This window comes from Neolamprologus brichardi, chromosome 22 (genome assembly GCF_056152115.1).
Source record: "Neolamprologus brichardi isolate AB-2024 chromosome 22, ASM5615211v1, whole genome shotgun sequence".
Taxonomy (NCBI): domain Eukaryota; kingdom Metazoa; phylum Chordata; class Actinopteri; order Cichliformes; family Cichlidae; genus Neolamprologus; species Neolamprologus brichardi.
Window position 1 is genome coordinate 13,814,972 of NC_142124.1, and position 20,114 is coordinate 13,835,085.

Sequence of the window (20,114 nt, forward strand, 5' to 3'; positions counted from 1 at the left end):
GTGAGGCGAGGAGACGAGCATTACAAAGCCAGGCCTTGTCACTGGCACAGAGCCTGAAGCATCTGATAAGGACCTGCAGGAACACTTCGGTTACCAACAGAGCAGGTCAAGCGACACCCAGATGTCAAGCCACCCTGTCCATCAGGCAGTGAATCCTGAAGCGATCATGTCAGGCTGTCATGCAAGCCTGAGAGGGGCTCAACGATTGCATGACAGCCCTGACGGCACTGATGTGAGAGCAAACTAAAATTAGTCATTCGAGTATACAGTAGCATAGGTGGCTCCAGGTCTATATCATTTGACGATTCATTCTTTTCCAGGTGTATCTCCCTCCCTCTTGGGTAGAATTTGAGAAGGCCTGCTTTCCTCCGCTTCATGAAATCCATCTTGATAGAAGACCGCAGGGAGACCTTATGGGTGCAGCACAGTGCCAGAAAAAAGTCAGCAAGCAAGTGGATTACATTGATAAAGAGCAGGCTTTGTCAGTGAAAAGGGCATTACCTCAACTTCTGAGGTGCTTTTTATTTCTTTTAATTGAACTTCAGGAATTTTTTATGCTTTTGCATGACCATTTAAATTACAATTCTTACTCATTACTCATAAAAATTCTGAAATAATCTTTAAAAGTGTAATGCAAACCACCAACTTGACCACGCACACACAAAGAGCACTTTAGAGTTAAAGCTAAGAAGATCAAGATGGAGAAAAGCCTGAAAGGAAAATGTTATCAATCATCTCGCAACCCCACAGATTTATGTTGTGACTAAGTTGAGGTACAAAGTTTGAAAACACTGTACTAAATCTTCTAAGAAAGATTAAAAAAATAATATTGCTCACAGGGATCATTTTTCTGCAGATTGACATCTTTTACTTTTGTTTCTTTCAGTATGTTTTGTTGATAAAGCCTCTATTTCTATATTCTTGCATTTATGTCAGAATTTGAAATATCGGTATTTTACTTAATTAAGTAATCTCTGTGTGTTTTTTGCGAACATTAAAAGAAATTTTTGTAGCCAAGCAGGTTAAAAAAAAAAGTGCTACGTAAGTCACCCGACACCGATGAACTGCTTAAACAGGTAACGGCAAACACATATCCATGACGTGACAGCACGCGTGAGAAGGCTGAAAGTCATCTCCATATTAGGACTAATGAAACCCAACTTGTGGCTCTTAATGAGCTTAAGTACAAACTCTTGGCATCACACACAGGCGAACGGTGACGGTGTCCTCCGTGAGAGTCAAGGAGACAACCTCAAATAACACAGACAGGGTGAAGAAGGTAAAGGAGAGGGGCGAATGATACGTAAGAAAAGTAGGGAATGAGAGAGTGATGGTGTCAATTGCTCCTGTTTTTTCCCCCTTCACATTAAGTGTCCTTGACATGGCTGTAATGATACTACTCTACCTCTTTGTCTGTTTTTAGCACTGCATTTATCTTAGATCTACACACGACACATGCCAGGTGCATCAGCCATTTGTTCTTAACATGATACTCACCTGAACTCCCCACTGGTCTTTTGCCCTTAACCTGGAATATTATTCTGTCTCCTCATTAGCAGCACAGAGTACTAAACCTCCAGGTAAATTATCAAACTGCTGAAACCACAATCAATCTCTCACATTTAAAGATTCATTGTGCTCAAAAATGCCCTCATTCAGTCACTCGGCTCCTCTAGGATGTTGGGACACTTTGATCTCTCTCTGTCTTTCAGCGCACGCATCACTGACACAAATACCCTCACATTCTGCTGTTTATGTTGCTGATTTATTGGGATCAGAGACAGGCTCACAGGGGATATCCAGCATTGAGATTCAGGACCTTTTATTCTAATCTGCTCTACAGTGTTCACACAATAGGTTTTCATATATCAAAAGAGACTAATAAAAAAAAAAAAGAATGAAATGTATAGCAGGTGTGTCTCCTCAGATTACTACTGTTTGAAATGTACTCTCATAAAATCTTTGCAGAGACATGTTAATGGCAGACCTCCAAAAATGTATAATAAAGCCAAACGTAACCTTTGGAAGGACTTTATTTTCTTGTCAGCTGACAGCTTAGCAGGAGACTGTGCTGTAGATCAAAGTGGTCCAAAAATGAATTCCAGCATTTAAGAGTAAAGACACGATGCCAAATATTTTAGATTTAGAACGCAAGAAGAAACACACATTAAGACTTCAGTGAATATAATACAGTCACCAGTTTGCACTTCTGCCGTTTAGCACCAGAGGGCATTACACCTGAGGGATAGCAGCATTAGAAACAAGGGGACGTTAAACAGAGACGAGACTGGCATTTCTTTCATGCACTTTTACGGTAGGAGCCCTGTAATTAAATGGAATTTCACTTCTTTTATTTAAAATTACTATGTAACTATATTTAACTACAAATACTTATAAGGTAGGCACACTAAAATGAGGGAGTAACAAGTCAGGCTTTTATAGGAAACAAAGATATATAAAAATACTATAAGTAAATTAAAATACTGTGCAAGTGATTGTAAGTGTAATTTCATGGTAATTTTACAGAAAAACAAAACAATATTTCCCCCCATCTTTTTTGGGAGTGGAATAACCTTGGCATTTTACATCTTTATCTTTCTTTTTCTTTTCTTTGTTTGCATCTTTTTTGAATATTCCTTATGTTGACGTGTATTGTGGATGTTCCATTATTTAAATGTCCTTTTATTTTACCAATAAAAATGTAGTAAAGACTCTTCTTGCTTACAATCTTACAAGAAAACATGAATGACACAACTTGCAGATATATGTGACCTAATTGTGGAGCCAAGCAGTGGCGGATCTACAAAATTTTACATAGGGGGGGAAAGGAGGGGCCAGAGGTTAAGGCAGGGTGGCACATACCTCTTCTGAATTAGTGAAAATCCCATATATGTTAATGGAGTCAACAAAATATAAACAAAAACACTTTAAAACAATTTATTGTATCATTATCTCTTCTAAGAAAACAAAGACGATTTTAGGTGGGTGATTTTAGACAATTAGTTTTTACAAGTATTTTAAAGACATAAAAGGAGGGCAAGGCTCTACAGCTTGGGGGCAGTTGCCCCACCCCCTGTGTATCTGCCCTTGAAGCCAAGTCTAACCTATTTTTTGTTTGTTTTTTTTTCACAATCACTGTTCAACAGTAATTTTCAAAAGAAGTGTACAGAAAATGGGAGGGTCTTCATTGTGTATAACACCTTAAAATCACGTAAGGGTTAGGTTACAGTATTATTGTTTATTTCCCATTAAAACCTGACTTGTTTCCCACATATTCTAGTGTACCTAACTTTAAGAATTTGTAGATATGTATAATTACATTGTAACTTCTAATAAAATACATTGAAATTCTGTTCATTTATTGGGCAATTACGCCATCAGTCGTGGGTCATATTAAAAAATTTTATCTAAAGTTTTCTTACCACAAATCACAGTAATATGCAGAACTCCTTTACACGTGCTCCCACAAAAGTCTCATTAAGCTGGGCCCAGACATTAAAATTCAGCCTCAGCTCTAACTATTGTAAAGCTTTCATGTCTTCAAGCACATTGCACCAGGGTGAATCACCAACTCTTCACAGTGCAGATAATACAGCAGAAACAACACCCTCATTCACAGTAACACAGTGGAAATCTTCGAGGCACCGTGGTTACAGATAGCCAACAAGCATACAATCATAAATTAGAAATGCATTAAGATGATACACATAAAATAGATGGGCTTTGTTTATATGTTTGTAAGTGGAATTAAATGCTTATGTGCATGGGTTTTTGTGTGTGGAGAATTCTTTTTGTTGGGAATTTGGTACAATGTCCCAGCAGCTCCACTAGAGGGCGAAAGAGAGCCAACTGAAATGTTAGGTCTCCATCGCAAAAGTACTTTCCGCTTCATAGACAGTGTCATATTGTAGCTTTTGTCATAAACATAGTGAGTGATTAAAACATCTTGTGTGTTTACAAACTTCAAGTGACTTTTTATCAGTAAAAGTGCCCCATCGTCCCTGCTGAGCTCGCTTGCATGCAAAACACCAGCATGGATGTTTTGCATGAGCTGCACATCAAAGTGAAATAAAGGAAGCAGGCAGTTGTACATTTTAGATATGAGACAGTCGCAGTCAATTTGGTGATGAAATAAAGATAATAAAAAAAAAGACCACATAAGGCAGGCTAAGTTTGCTGTATGGATGATAGTTCCCTGAAATCAGAGCTGATGTTTTGATTGCTTTTTGGAACCATTTCTTCTCCCTTACTAACATCCAGGGTGTGTTTGTTTTGCATAGTCAAGCTAAGTTATGATTGAGTCAGTGGATGCGAGGCACTGGGTGCAGCAGGGTCATGTGCTCTGCTCCGTTGAAAGGCAGACGCTGAGTGGAGTAGTGGTGGACCACCTCTGGGATGCTGGGGAACACGCAGCTGCTCTGATCCAGGGTGTAGCCATTTTCTTTCGTTTGGGCAACAATTATATGAACGCATCCCTGACTGGTCCTGTCACATAAACACACACACACGCACACAGGAGAGAAAAAGAAAAACAAGATTTGACTGCGCTGCTGAACATCCAAAACTGATAACAGATGGACAAAACCAGCAGTAGTCTGTCTCTCTTCCCTGTTCAGCTTTGCACTTTAAGTGGGAATCTTAGCTTCAAATTAGTTACTGAAATATAAAATATGAATAAAAATATGTGTATCCTGTATATGAAGTGTAACTTGGATATATTTACTTATAAATCAGCTTCATCTGCTGATCATCTGCCTCCATTGCACCCTATCCCTATGCTCTTTTGTCAACCTTCTCTATGTCCTCCTTCACTACATCCATGAATCCTCTGATGTGCTTCTCTTTTCCTCCTCCCTGGTAGCTCTATATTCAACATGAAGCCATACTGCTCACATATAAAGATATAATTTTAAGCAAAAACGTAGAACAGTCTTAACAGGCTTAATTAAAGTATATACTTCAAGCTCTTTAGCTTAGGATCTTACTTATTTTAATCTTGTGATACATCAATGATTCATGTGAATTAAGTAAGCAACATTTCACCTTTCCACACAGTGTCAATGCACTTTCAGACTGCACTCACTTGAGGGCGATGGAGTACTTGCTGTTGTCCGACTCGCTGTTCCGGACCAGGAAGCTGGCCTCTTTGCAGGAGTGCAGCTGAAACTCCGCCTCCTGCCGAGTCACGCAGCCATGGTACCAGCTGAGACAGAGGGTGGGAGCGAGGGAGATGTCATTTCATCTGCAACTGATTATGTGCAGGTCCTCATTTTATGCAACTCCTTGGAAATGAGCATTACTCTTACATAACACAAAAATTTATTAGTGCTCTGGAGTGAGATTTATAACCAGAATAAGAAACAGATGCACACTGTGACTATGAAATTCCTGGAGAAACTATTTTATGTGTCTATGAGGAACATTCCCCACTGTGAGGTACAACTCTGATTCTGCCTCACTTCATTTGTCAAGATTCACATTAATAAAAATGAAACATTTACTATCCTGGTGCAACGAGTACATAAGAACCTCCTCACCTCTGTTTTTCCAGTGGCAGGGAGGGGTCCACGGAGCAGGCCTCGGTTTCAGAGCTGCTGCTGGAGGTAGAAGATGGCAGCAGGGCTGGCAGAGAGGATCTCAGAATCTTTTGGGTCCAGCTTTTCTGCCTCCGATGCTGATGCTGATGCTGGGCTGGTGGATGTTGGGGCTGTCTAGTGAGTGTAGGGTGAGGCGTCTCATCTTTGGCGGTGCGATCAGAGCTGTCAAACTGTGCTAGGGGAAGACGAGCACCACGAGAAGATAAGAATTTATGTAAAGAAACAGCTGACTAGAGTTTGAACTGGGTGCAGAAGCCTCCTGTCAATATAAAATAATAACACAGACTTTGATGCTGCTGCATGATGCTCTTCAGTATGCAGTTGGTCTTTGCAGTAATAAAATATAAATGTGAGGCTAGTGCTGGCTGGTTCACATTTATCTAGCTGGGTTGTAGAAAAACTGTTTCTATAAAGAAACTGGTTGAAAAGTGGAGCAAAGTCGACTCAGGAGTGCACAGATGCAGAAATGTATGTTATTTGGAGGGGGGGGGTTCTTGCTGTTGGCTTTCATTGCATGGCTGTAGTATGAGAAGACATGAATAAATTTGACTGTACCTGATAGGGTTTTAACAATATGCTCCTTCTTCCACTCCCAGGGTAGCTCGTACTCAGTGGAGGGACGAGTGTCCAGCTCTGGCCGCGTGATTGCCGTCTTCTCGCTGTCGCCACCTCCCTCGTACGGGATGTCATAGATCTGTACGGGGGCAGGATGAGCTTCATCTGCTGTTGCCTCACTCCCCTCCATCGCCGCACACACCTTTAGCAGGTCTTTAGATCCTCGACGTCTGATCTCTAGAAAGCAAAAGATTAAAATATGATCAGACATAAGCACCTGAACCTGGAGAGGAAGGCTGCAGTGATGCATCACCTCCAGTAGCTGAATAAGGAAGATGGCATCAGTGAATGGCAACAGCTGTGGGCTGGAGACTGAAAAAACAATCGGAGCAGTTAGCATCAAATCTCTGGACCAAAAACTACAATAAAAGCAGTCACTGCTGCCATAGCTAGTGACCATGAAGTCCACAAAAACTCATCAAGAAGGGCATAGATATTCATTCTTAATCATTTGTCATTACAACTACTAATCTGTAAATATCCTTAATCCATAAATCAATGCTAATAAGTTGCATTTGAATAGATTTTGGTCCATAACATGACTTATGATTGTAATTGATTGATGATGGTTGTAATCATAGAGAACAGAAAACTATAATAAGGCTTTACTCACAAAACTTTAACACATCTAATGACTTAAAACACAGAGACATGCACTGGACAGCTGCACTTTACGTCAAGTTTACAATGCTGCCTTTTAATGTATTGTGTATATCTATTTATTGTGTGTGTGTGTTTTAAGCAGAGAACTACCACACAGAGATTTGTTACGTGCAATAAAGAATAATTAAATCTTTGAATCTTATTTTGTTATGTCAGTGTTAACAAGTGAAAATCTGAAGTAATTTCAATTCTGTTTTATTCATATGTGCCAATTCACAACAACAAACACGTTAAGGCAGCTTAAGCCATTTTCAAAAGAGCAGAAAAAGGTTATTATTGCAAAGAGTCCTGCTGCGTTTTAGAGCAAGGTTGAAAGTTATTACACTTTCATGAAATAAGACAGCGACCTTCAGGGGGAAAAAACAGAAGCCATTACATTTCACGTTAAAGAGGGCAATGCATTTAATGACTGAGACAAGTGTTTACCACTATTAATATAGCCAGCTACATAAATCAGGGGCCATGAGAGAAGGGTGTTTATCTATGCCACACCATTTTTGCTAATCATGCTCAAATTGGGGTGAAAAAAAAAGAGTTTAAAGCAACATCACGACTAGATGTAAAATAATTGTAAAATGGTCATTAATATAATATTATTTATTCTATCTATGTAATATATTTTGTTCTAGTCACTGAGATCAGCTGCCAACTAAAGATTAATTAAGATGCTGCATACTGAGTCACAGTATTGTGCACTGCTTACTTCCTCAGTATGATTTGAGACTCTTAAACTGACTCATTCACATCATCACATCCTCAGTAGACTTCTCTGATGAGGTGTGGAAGTCGCACAGCCACTCACCAGACTAGAAGCTACTACAGCAATAAAACATTTTCTCATTCACAGCGGGCTATTGTGAGTAACTCTTTCAGTTTAAACAATGGACTGATGGAAGGAAAGGTCAGGGGAGCATGTGATTGGACGACTGGTCACCAGTCCTCCTTGACGCTGGGAAGTTTTGATTAATGGTCCGACAGCTCCATATGGGGGTTTAAACAAAACTGTGTCATAAATGCAGGGGGGAGCGCACTGAGGGCAAACTTCCTTTTTAATGAATAGTACCAGGAAACAGAGGCAGGAAAGAGGAAGCAGGAACAGGAAACTACACCCATTGTCCAGATGGGGTACAGAGAGAGCGCTACGGGAGTGAGTTCATGTTCTCACTGCGCTGCCTGGAGAGACTCAAAATGGGAATGCTGTCAGTCACAGGAGGACCCTGTGGTAGTAAAGACCAGAGCATCCTGATCAAAGTCTTACCGGTTATCATTTGCTGGGCATCGTACGGCTCCATGTAGCCATCGTTCTCACCAACCCTCTCTGCCTCCCTTTGCTCTCTGGTTTTCTGGGCATCAAAAGGATCCGCATAGTCCTCAAGGATAATGACCTGGTTAAAAACACAGTGAAATCATTCTTTTTTTCATGTGTAATTAGATAGACACAAAAGACGGCTTTCAGAATAAAGTTTGAGAAGGGTCAAGGAAAAACTGTAGGAAAGCCCAAGCAGTAATCTTATATAGACAAAGAAAATGCAGATGTTGTCAGCTGATGATCACAATTAGAACATTTAAGGGATGCTGGTCTATTTATAATAATCAATGATCAAGAAAGTTGGACAGGCTGAATGAACAGGACACACCAACATAATAAATTGTCTTATAGCAGGTGCTAAATATAATGTCATCCATCATCTCTAGCATGAAATACAGCTCAAACTAACAATGCTTTCATTAAAAGTTGGCCTTGAAGCCATTTTCACACTTTTTTTGTCTATAAAATGTCAGAAATAGTGAAAAATAACCTTTACACTGTATCCTGTCAGAGCCTCTTTTTTTTTCTTTTGGGACAACAAAAGTTTTATAGTACTCCTTTTTTAATATGAACAGATTTCAGCATAAAATATTTAATACAAAGAAAAAAGTTACACCAGATCCTAAAATTTGAAGATAAGCAGAAAAAACTGAGCATTTTCCAGATGTTTTTTCTTGTGCTAAATATAGTCTCAGCTTCCATGAAGACACTGGGAACGAGGTATTAAATTAAGTGCAGTAAACAACGAGACAGGCTTCAGTTAGAAGAATATTTAATGCCTTGTTTTACACATTTACTGTCTAAGTCTATTGTCTCTGCACATTTACTTAACCTCAATTATTCTGCTGCATCAATCACACGCGAGTGTCCTGTCACCTTATCAGTGACACAGAATTTCTTGTTTATTTTACAAGCCATGAGGGACAATGGCAGGCTGTAAAAACTGCCTCCCTAAAATCACTTCCAGCTGCCTTTGGAGTTTGAATAAAGGCGAAAAAACTCAGCCTGCCGAGTGTAAATGAGCAAACCGACAGCTGTTAAGGGGTTTAGATCAGAAGTAGTGTAGATGACAGCACAAGTATACAGACATATGAAGCCTTGATCAAGTTTTATACTCTTCCTCCCTGTGAAAAAAGGCATCATTTTTTTCATTAAATGGGAGAACAAAAGTTTAGATGTGCAAGACTAGAACTACAAGAACTTGACTGATCAAACCCAGCAGCAACTGCAAATGTCATTTTTTTTCTTATCATCTTTTCCCTCACTTTTCTGTGATTCTGTGGTTTTTTGTTTTTTTTAACTAAGCTGGAGGGCACTTGGGTTAGCGCCTGAGTGTCAAGTAACCTCTGCTTTTTATAACATGATAGCCATTACTGGAGGGAGGGGATGGATGTAGTAAAAGAGAGGGATGAGGTAGAGGGAGGAGCTGAATAAAAGGACATCACTGAGCCATATCACATGCACGAGAGGGAGGTGAAGGCCTCACGTCTGACCACAGCTTTGTTTTCAAGGTGGGGAAGATGGGCGTATGGGCGAGGGGTGGAGAGGAAGAGAAAGAGAGAGAGGCGGAAAGAGAGGAGGAGGAGGAGAAGACACAATGGGAAGCAGAGACAAAGGGGGATGGGAGAAAACAAAACAATAATATCAATTTTCAGAGCTTGGACTGGATCCTGCCGACTTTGTTGCCAACAGATTTGATGACTTTCAGTGTACAGTTTGCTTACGAGGTGCAAACAGATGGTTTTGATCCACTGCTGCTACATCCGTGTCAGTTAAAGTTATTCCACAACTGCTTGAAAAGTTTGTATAACTCAGAATATAATAAGATTTTATTATACTAGTATAATTAGGCTGAATAAATTACAGAAACAAACAAACACCGCAAGCAGATGTTATGTTTTTTTTTTTTTTTTTAGATTATTGTGGATGACTGGTGTAATGTATTAGTTAAGTTGGAACTAATTCTTAGAATTTATTGTTTAATATAATAAAAAATAAATGTTCTTAAGGCCCATTAGAGGTCTGTGTGCAATCTTAATCTGAAAAGCAACGAAATGAATTAATGAAATAATGAAATACTATACTCTGGATACAATTATTAAGTATTTAATAGCTTTTAGTTGCCTATTTAATTTTCCATCTAAATGAACCAACAGCTGCAGCACCCTGAAATTATAATGGGGGGGGGGGGGCTCTTTTAATTAGCTAGTCTTCACTGTTTTCCAATTATTTTCAGACTACACAACAACACGTTTTAAATCAGGTGGGGTTTTTTTAAAGATCCATATTCCAGAAGCCGTATTTATCTTATAGGGCAGCTTACAGGGAGGGTTAAACTTTCTAAATCTGAAAGGGGAACTTACAGTTTCTGTTTTGCACTGGGCTGCTTTCTCCGCCTCAGGTGCCACTGCGCTGGTGATGGTACCGCTGTTGAAGCTGGGACTCTTGTCCTGCTTGTCCACTCTGATCAGCCGACTGATGTATGCGTTGGCAGACGGAGAGCTCTTAATGGATCTGGGCTGCTCATCAAACACCGGCTCGGCTTTGGAGTTCTTGCGACTTTTCCCAGACAGGAGGTTGTCCCACACTTTCCCATCTTTCGGAGAGCTCACGCCGTTTCTACTCAACTCTGTAGCCGAGTTCTTTCGGTTTCTTCCGGACAGGAGAGACCCGACTCCTCCACCTACTCCTCCTCCTCCGCCTGTGCTCTCCGCGGAGGAGTTTTTGCGATGGCCCGTTTTGGAGGCCGGCGCTTTGGTACCGATGCTCGCCACCAGACCTGCTTTATTGGCTCTCGGCTGCGTGCCTGATTCGGAGACTGAGCGGATCCTGTCGGTACCATTCTTCAGGTTCATGGGGAACTCTTTGAACCACTTTGCCATTGTAACTTGGATGGAAACCTCCAAACCTCTCTGCCTGTTCCGGCACTTTGTATCTCCATACACCAGGGCCCGAGAGACGCACCTTTAGAAATCACAGCCTTTCTAACAAAAGACTTCCGCTGGTTTATTCTAGGATACAGCCTGTGTCGACTGGATCTCCTCACCTCAGTTTAAAGCATGTCATAAAAGCGTGTAAGCGAATAGATCTCTTCTTAAATCTTCAATTTCGAATAAAAAAAAGTTTCTCATGCCTGTTTGGCAGGCAGTAACAAATACCTCAATTTTATCCCATCTGTGATCTCTTAAAATTATTCCCTTTTCTACTCTGAGGAAAAGTTTATTCCCTTTGAATGAAGAGATGTCTCTGGAGAGGGATGATCCGAAAGAATGTCAGGGTTTTCTTGATTCTGATTTGTGGTCCATTCCCAGGGTGGCTTTTCTGAGTTTAAAAACTGTCCACTGTTTCACTGACCCTGATGTGCCTGGAGTGTGGAAAGGAGGGGGTATCTGAGGTCTAGAAGGGGGAGCCAGGACGTGGTAGGCGGTGATAAGCCTTTAATTGTAGACAGCGTGGAAGAATATCCATTTTAGGAATTTAGAGAGTCATGTGTCCAGGTAGCCGAACAAGGAGAGTGACACTTTAATTATTCCTTATAGGTCTTATTTTAAAGGCCTATATTTTAATATGGAAATGAAGCAACAGAAGCATAAATGCCTCATAAAATTGTGTTTTTATTATAGATTCTGCATTTCACAGTGCAGAGTGACACTTCCATTTATACATTTTCTTTTCATGACGAATTTTCATAAAACTGACAGATGCAATTGAATATTATATTTAGGTCATTATTAACATTTAATAACATTTTAAAATAAGAATTATATACATAAACATTGACGTACAAGAACGAAATTCAATCATGTGATTTTTAAACTGTTTTTCTTTATTATTTACACAAAGTAAACACCACAGGGTTAATTCCTCATCCCAAGTACTCCACAAAACGATCCCTCTGACAGATATATATTTTTTATTTTAAATATTTGAGCTGGCCCTTGTTTTTTTTTAACCTAGTTAAAGTTACAGTTATTGTGCAGATGTGACCTCAGGTAAATCGTAAAATATTATTCGTATAACTTCTGTGGCAAATAACCTGGATTTGTGTTGGTTTTCTATGCGGTTCCCCACTCAGTAGGTCATATACAGAACTGTATAATGGTTTTTGTGTTCAAAGTATCCGTATTTTTTATACAATATTGGTGAATGATCATCAATATGCCACTTAATAACGTGCTTAATTAACAACTTCTACTTAAGATGTGCATCACTACTTTAACTGTACAGGGTATCGTTGAAAAATGGTCCGTTCTGGGCCGCTTCACCTACGTCAATCAAAGGTGTGTACATATTCTATAGATTCAAATAATAAGGATATCGAGGATAATAGTGATAATTCTTCTGATACAACATCTTAAATTCTCATATATTATGCAATACAAGTGGTCTTTTAAGAGAAATTCTTATACGTACGCTTTATAGTTTTTACGGATACCTTTCGACACCCCCATATTGGTTTTGAGATAGAACCTTCCACGGTGCGCGATACTCTCGCTTTATCCCTCTTTGTCCGGTTGCGATAGAAGGCCATGATAATTATGGCAAAATTTGCGTTTTTGAATGAATTATAGTTGAATGGTGAAACCGACAAGCATACACCGTGTGACGACTGGTTTGCTGGCAATGACACACCAGAGATTTTCAATTTAAAGGACAGCAGAGCGAGCAACGGAGAAAGGGTACAGTTTGCTTCCAAGACAGTCTGCAAGATGGCTATTAGTAGCATGCTAACGTTAGCTAGTAAGCTAATGTTAGCAAAGTAAACAACAGCTTTTTTTTTCAAAAACATAACCGATTTCTTTAAGTCATAAATGCTTTGATGAGTGAAATTGAGTGCATATGTTCACACTTGGATGTAGAAAGCTGAACCACGCTCTCGGATTTTTTGTCGCTACTAGCTAGCCACACTGAGTAACGTGGCTAGCTAGTTAGCCAAGGTAGTAACTAGCTTGCGTTAGCTAGCTGGTCATAGCTACACATCTGTAAGTGATCATTGAGAGAGAGGGAGGGGGTTGCTCTGTAACTTGCTGCTTGTACTGGCAGGCAGAGCCAGGTATCAAGCAACCAGTTTCACTCAGCTAGTAGAAACTGGCTTGCAAAAAAACGTGAACGTGCTCAGTCTAAAGTGACGGTGATTTGGTGACCAAAAACCCGGCGTGACAGACACCGTGGCCAAAGATTTGCAGCTGGAAAGGAGTTTGCAGACCTGGGCCAGCTTATCTAGTAACCACTAAGTGCCAGTTTATGTTGTGATGATATTAATGGTAGCGTTACTGACATGACCTGAAGGCAGAATCCACCTAGTCGCCCGATAGCTTTCAAGACGTCGTCATTTTTAACTTTTTTTTCTTGCATATGAACGGTGATTTGCCACTTCACCGACAGTCATATTAGCCAATGGCTGCCGACTCGGGGAGACTACAGGCGGGACAAGGAAAACGAAGCAGAGGTAGGAATTAATTTCACCCATCTCCAAATCAGATCGGAATCATCCATTACTGCGCTGCAATGGGCTGCACTGGTGCTGTTAGCAAATCCCTTCTCGCCTCCCCCATATGTAAACTTCACGACTGTCTCCGGTGGTGGCTGTTTCTCACAGAGTGGATCTGTGAACGGGGTTCATGTCTATCTTGCTATCAATGTACCTTCAATTCCGTTTCCTCGTTCTCATGTCTTCGTCTTTTCCTGTCTCCCTCATTGACCTTACCTCTTCTGCCTCTGTTTGCGGCCTCTCTCCCTCTTGCCTGGGTCATTTGGTCTGCCTGGGTCATTTGCGATTCAAGGCTTCATAACCTTGGTGATGATAACGCCTGGATGTTTAGCATCTTGTCCTCATGCCAGTCTATGTCCCATCATTGAATCCATCTCAACTGTTGGACTTGACAAAGAGGCCCTAGGTCTAAAGCTGCTCCAATCTGTCACTAAGGGGTATTGGCCAATCCAAATGTGATGCTGCTACAGTATGGTGGTGAACCAAAAGCATGAGACATGGATGCTGTGTTTGTTGTAACTTATGGTGTTTCCATCTTTCCACCCCTCCCTTTCATGTTTTTCTTTTTCAGCTTCACAGATGAAGAGCCCGGAGAAGAAAAAGGCGAGGAAATCCACGGCTCAGGTAAAAACTGTTAAAAGGTGATTCTGTTCTGGATGTAATGTTTTGAGTGGGAGAAACTTTTTGTCACTCATTCAAGTGACTTTTTCAGTCTCAGCCTAATGCAGGTTTCCCCAACCTAAACAATTATTGGCGATCTACAGTGCTTTGAAAAATTGTTTCCTGTGTTCCTGATTTCATCTTTTTTTTTTGGCATATTTGCCATATGCAAAATCTTTTAGATAATTAAACAAATTTTAATATTTGACAGATATAACCCAACTAAATTTAAAATGCTGTTTTTAAGAGATGATTTCTTTTCTTAGGAGAACAAAGCTAGCCAAAGTCTGCTGGAATTGTATTAAAAACAAACAAAGAAACAAAAACTAATTCTAAATCATTATTTAAATGTTATTAACCGCATATTTTGGAAAGTAGAGTTCAGTTTCTCTAGCAACACCCAGGCCTGATTACTGCCAAACCTGTTGAATCAAGAAATCACTCAAATAGAGTGCCTGATTCTAAAATCAAGTAGGCCAAAAAAAAAGTCCATGATCTAAAGAAATAGCTGAGAAACAAAGTCTGTGACATCTATCAGCCTGTTCCAGTGAAACACAGTGACAGCCATTATCCAATAATGTCCACTAAGGGGACCCTTCCCAGAAGTGAGCAGCCTACCAAAATTACTTCAAGAACACATCAATGACTCATCCAGGACCTCAGTCACAAAAGAACCCAGAACACCATCTAAAGAACTACCGGTCTCACTTGTCTTAGTTAAGGTCAGAGTTCATGATTCAACAATAAGAAAGACACTGGGCAAAACAGTACCCATGGGAAAGGAGAAAACCACTGCAGACCACAAAGGCTCGTCTCACATTTACCAAAAAACATCACAAAAGACTTTTGTGAAGGTATTCTGTGGTCTGATGAAACAAACTGTTTTGGAAGGTTTGAGTCCAGTTACATCTGATGTAAAACTAACACAGCATTTCATAAAAAAAAAAAAACATTGTACCAGCAGGAAAACATGGTGGTAGTAGTGTGACGGTCTGGGGTTGCTTTGCTGCTTGAGGACCTGGAGAAGCTGGCATAATTTAGGGAACCACAAAATACGAATGCCCTGAAACTCAAGCTCACTTTGGTTACGCAGCAGGAAAATGATCCAAAACACAGCAGCAAGTCCACCTCTTGCTGTTGTGCATGGCCAAAAACAGGTTTTGCAGTGGCCTAGTCAAAGTCTGTACTTGAATCTGAGTTATTTTAGCGTGACCTTAAACAGGTTGTTTATGCTCAAAAACCTTGCCTTGTGTGTTACTGAATTAAAACAATTCTGCAAATAAGAGTGGGCCAAAATTCCTTCACATGTGATGTGAAAAACTCAATACCAGTTATCGCAAACACTTAATGGTGATAACTTAAAAAAACAAAAAAAAACAATATGCTCTTTTGTTTTTTTATTTTTTTTATTTACATGAGTTATCTTTGTATAATATTAAAACTTGTATGATTTAAAAAATTTAAATGTGAAAAATATGCAAAAAATAAATCTGGAAGGGAACAAATACTTTTTCACAAAACGATATTTACATTGCTACAATAAAGAGAATGTTCTCAGTAAACAGGTTGACCTAAACATTTATTAGACTGAGAATTTAAATAATTGGTCTTATATAAGCAGCAAAAAAAGAAAGAATGCATTGTGTATTTTGTTCTCTGTTTTAGGCTGCGGGTTTCTCCCACCTCACTGAGTTTGCACCCCCTCCTACCCCCATGGTGGACCATCTGGTCGCCTCCAACCCGTTTGATGATGACTTTGCACCCCCATCCAGACCTGGTGCGGCAGGTGGACCAGGTGGTGCTCCATTTCTTCCCAGCCCAGGTGCCGGCGGAGGAGGTGGGTATGGAGGTGGAAGCAGAATGACTGGAGGTATGAACTTCATGGGAGGACCAGGAGGACCGGGCGGTGGCCAGCCTGGACGGAGGCCCCCATTCGGCCCTCCATCTAATGCTGGACCCCACAACCAGCTAGGTTTTGGAGGAATGCCTGGCTTTGGAGGTGGTGGGGGTGGAGGCGGTGGAGGTGGAGGAGGAGCGGGTGGCTTCCCTCCTGGTGGCCCCTCTCAGTTCAATATGCCACCCAGCTTTAGTCCACCCATGCATCCAGGGCCAGGATTCAATCCTATGTTGTCCCCAGGAGGTATGGGAGGACCTGGAGGAGGGGGGCCACCACACCCACGATTTGGGATGCCTCCACAGCAGCACGGACAGGGTGGGCACCCATTTAACAGCCCTCCGTTACCTGGTGGTGGAGGCCCAAGGGGGCCCTTGCCTCCCATGGGAGGAGGCATGGGTCCAGGGATGAACATGATGGGAGGCATGAGTGGTGGCCCGGGTGGCAATATGGTGGGAGGCTTGCCAGGAATGCCCCCTCAAGGACAGTTCCCGCCTTCACAGGATGGTCCTTACCCTGGCCCCAGCCCACCGGGGCCAGGCAACGAGGATGGAAAGAGCTTCGGTGGAGGTGGTGCACCACCTGGGCCTCAGCAGCAGCAACAACAACAGCAACAACAGCAGCAGCTTAACATGAATCCAAATGGCCCTCCTCCTAATAATACAACACCTGGGCCGCCTCCAAATTCTGGCCCACCTCAGCCTGGGGGTGGCTTCCCTGGCCACTCTGATGTCCAGCAGCCCAATGCCAGTACGCCTGTTCAGCCTCCGTCAGCACCACCACAGCCTAACCCCAACTCTTCCCCCACTGGTCCCTTGAATGGATCAGGTCAGCCCCAGCATCCAACACCAAGTCAGCTACAGCCCCCTAGCAATACAAACACCCCTAACTCTAACAACTCTACCCAGCAGCAGCAACAGTCAACCCCACCTAACTCTGCACCAGGCTCCACCCCTTACAACCAACAGAATAGCACTACTGGTACTGGGGGTCCCATGTCAAATACAGCCACCAATTCAGGTCAGAACAACATGACCAACAACAATGGCGGTAACACTCCCGGCAGCAACCCAAATCCCCCCTCTAATTCTACGTCAACTCCAAACACCCAGTCTCCCCTGCCTTCTGGCCCTGCTGCCCCCTCAACCGGGCCCGGCTCTGGCCCTGGAAAACTCGGCAGCTCTGGGATGATTTTCCCTTGCGGTCATTGCATGGCAGAAGTGCACGACGACCAAGACGCCATCCTTTGCGAGGCGTCGTGCCAGCGCTGGTTCCACCGCGACTGCACGGGCCTGACGGAACCAGCATATGGGCTGCTGACTCGAGAGAGCGCTGCTGTTTGGGCTTGTGACTTCTGCATCAAGACCAAGGACATCCAGGCAGTGTTTGTGCGCCAAGGATTAGGCCAGCTGGTGGCGGCCAATGAGAGCTGAGGAGTAGAAAAGAGAGAGCAGCACTGATTTGGGGCGCCTACAGACAAATAGAGAGACTGATCTAACCGAATGACCTGTGTGTGTCTTGTCAGCTACTTGCCCAGCTTTCTCTTGACTAGCCCTTTACTTGTTCACTACACAGAGAAACACGCTCATCGACTTTCATGCTTATATATAGCACTTTGAGTGACTCTCGGCAAATTATTTTTTTCTCCTCTGCCCCACCCCCCACCCCCTTCCTTCTTACAGGAGTCAAAACATGATGAATGTTAAAACTACACAGTCCTTCAGATCTCTAGCCTGCCAACCAGCAAAGCACTGACACCAACACACTACCTCACACAGTTTGTGACTGACTGGCACGGAAGCTCCCACTTTGACTGTGATTTACTTGATACACTCATGTGTCATATTGGTGATGACTTAAACAGACACACTTTAGGTGGGGAAGGCGAAGTTAAAATATTCCCACAACTGTGTACGGTGAGGCTAAATGAATAGAGGATACGTTATTTGACTCGCATCTTACTAAAACGCTTGAGTCTAGTACTGCCCTATCACATGTTAGCCTTTTTCTTCTTCTTTTGTTTTACTGCAAGAAAGTGAATGAAAAAGGAGAAAAACATCACTATATTGTAGTGTAAAAACCTCAGCATCATGTGTATTGTGAAATCTTAAGTGTCAGCTGGGGTACGAATTTTTTTTAACAGTTCCTGCACATACACACACACACACACACACACACTCTCTCTTTGGCTCTTACTTCTTGTATCATTTTATACCCAGTGCTGAATAATCCAAAGGAGACTCGGACTGACATTTCATCCGCACTTCACAGAGGATCATGCTGTCGAAATAGTTGTAAATATTAGGACAAAACATTTGTCTGGATCTTCCATCAGCTGTGAACATGTCGCAGACTCTGCCAATGATCAAAGTAATGAGTTGAAGTCATGCGTCTCGGTGATATGACCTTTTGTTTTTATACAGTGCGTTTGAGTCGGCTGTTTTCTTTTTATCTCTGCAGTACATCATAAATTGTGAAATCAGTGCTTTTGGGTGGTGTTGGCATAGCAAGTAGTGACATCATGTCATATCAGATGTGCATAGTCCTTTTTCAAAAAACAAAAAAAAAGAAAAAAAAATCAAGATGGGCGAGGGGGGTGCATGTGAGCCAATGCAGTAAGTGTCTGATTTGTTGATGTTTATATTCTGGTTTCTGAGCTGCAGGAGACCTTAAAGTAGACCAAATAACAAAAGAACGAAGAAAAAAAATACCCATTTTTCACTTTTCTGGAGCAGTATAAGATGTTTCTCTTTCTTCTCGCTTTCCTTAATTTTCTTTAATCAATGTCCAAGTTGCCTTTCTTTTCTTGCTCTCAGCTGTTCCCTTTTATTTTGTACTGGTATTGTGCTGTGCTCTTGTTCTGCTCTGGTGCCTCCTGGTGGAACCTGGAGGAACCAGAGAGTCCTACACCCGGTGGGGAACAGAAAGGTACTGAACTCTTGAAGTAAAGACAGATTTTTTGTACTTGTCCATGTCTGTTTTTATTCCCATTTTTAACTTTTATCTGCTAATCATTCTATTAAAATGATTAGAAAACGCAACAATGTTGTTTGCTGTAAATGCCGAGTTAACGGTGCTTCTTTAATATTTGTGTGGCTTTATTAATGGTTTCATCAGCTGGGATTATTACATTATTTTATTAAGCCTTTGTTAATGGATGAATAACTGATAACTGAAAAAAATAACTGAAAAATAGCAATAATGAAATCAGATTCCTTAAAATATTTTTCTCCTTTAATTAGTCCAAGTTAGAACCAATTACTGCATTCATAAAAAGGGAAATGTTTAAAGTGTAATATTTGAAATAATTAGGTTTATACAGTTTTCATAGGACTGTGCAGTCCCCTGAAAAACTGTACTACATTTGGCAGCATTAATTAAATAACATCATTCTTTTCTTTTTCAGCCATTCTGTTGTAGATTTGCTGGTGTGCCCAGTTTAGGTTGAACACATTTGGCTGTAGAATATTTTGGTATACAGAAGGGTACTCTGTGGCTGCAAAGCAAGCCCAAAACATCACCCCTCCAGCACTATGCTTGACAGTTGGTAGGAGGTAGTTGTGCTGATATGCTGTGAATTATGGCCAAACATCTACTTTGATCTCATCTGTCCAAAGGACATTGTTCCACAAGTCTTGCAGTCTGTTCAGATCCATCTTTGCAAACCTAAGTTGTGTTGCTTTGTGCCTTTCTTCTGGCAACCCTTCCAAACAATTCATAGTTGTTCAGTCTTTTTCTAATTGTACTATCATGTCATTTAACATTCTAACCGAGGCCCTGGGGTTTTTATTGTCCTGGATTTCTTGGTCTGACCATGGGTTAAATTTGCTGGCACACCCGCTCGTGGGAAGACTGGCAGCTGTCCTGAATGTTTTGCACTTGTGA

The 20,114-nt window shown here is 41.4% G+C and overlaps 2 protein-coding genes across 4 annotated transcripts; one reads left to right on the forward strand and one right to left on the reverse strand.

Annotated features, from left to right (window-relative positions):
* Positions 1 to 2,025: 2,025 nt before the first annotated feature.
* On the reverse strand, positions 2,026 to 11,533 carry LOC102788419 (SH2 domain-containing adapter protein E-like). Its single transcript, XM_006787983.3, has 6 exons — positions 10,548 to 11,533; positions 8,134 to 8,260; positions 6,153 to 6,389; positions 5,538 to 5,772; positions 5,084 to 5,203; positions 2,026 to 4,485 (listed from the first exon to the last, which is right to left on the reverse strand). Exons 1-6 carry the CDS (start codon positions 11,064 to 11,066, stop codon positions 4,302 to 4,304), a joined length of 1,422 nt encoding a protein of 473 aa, XP_006788046.2. The 5' UTR covers positions 11,067 to 11,533; the 3' UTR covers positions 2,026 to 4,301.
* Positions 11,534 to 12,671: 1,138 nt separating this feature from the next.
* pygo2 (pygopus homolog 2 (Drosophila)) lies at positions 12,672 to 19,340 on the forward strand. 3 transcript variants are annotated; one of them, XM_006787981.3, is made up of 4 exons: positions 12,672 to 12,863; positions 13,570 to 13,633; positions 14,247 to 14,299; positions 16,001 to 19,340. In XM_006787981.3, the coding sequence occupies exons 2-4, from the start codon at positions 13,582 to 13,584 to the stop codon at positions 17,660 to 17,662; spliced, it is 1,767 nt and encodes a 588-aa protein (XP_006788044.2). In that variant the 5' UTR covers positions 12,672 to 12,863; positions 13,570 to 13,581; the 3' UTR covers positions 17,663 to 19,340. The 3 variants fall into 3 exon arrangements, with proteins under 3 accessions (XP_006788044.2, XP_006788043.2, XP_006788045.2); XM_006787980.3 differs by having other exon boundaries at positions 12,672 to 13,633; XM_006787982.3 differs by lacking the exon at positions 13,570 to 13,633.
* Positions 19,341 to 20,114: the final 774 nt, after the last annotated feature.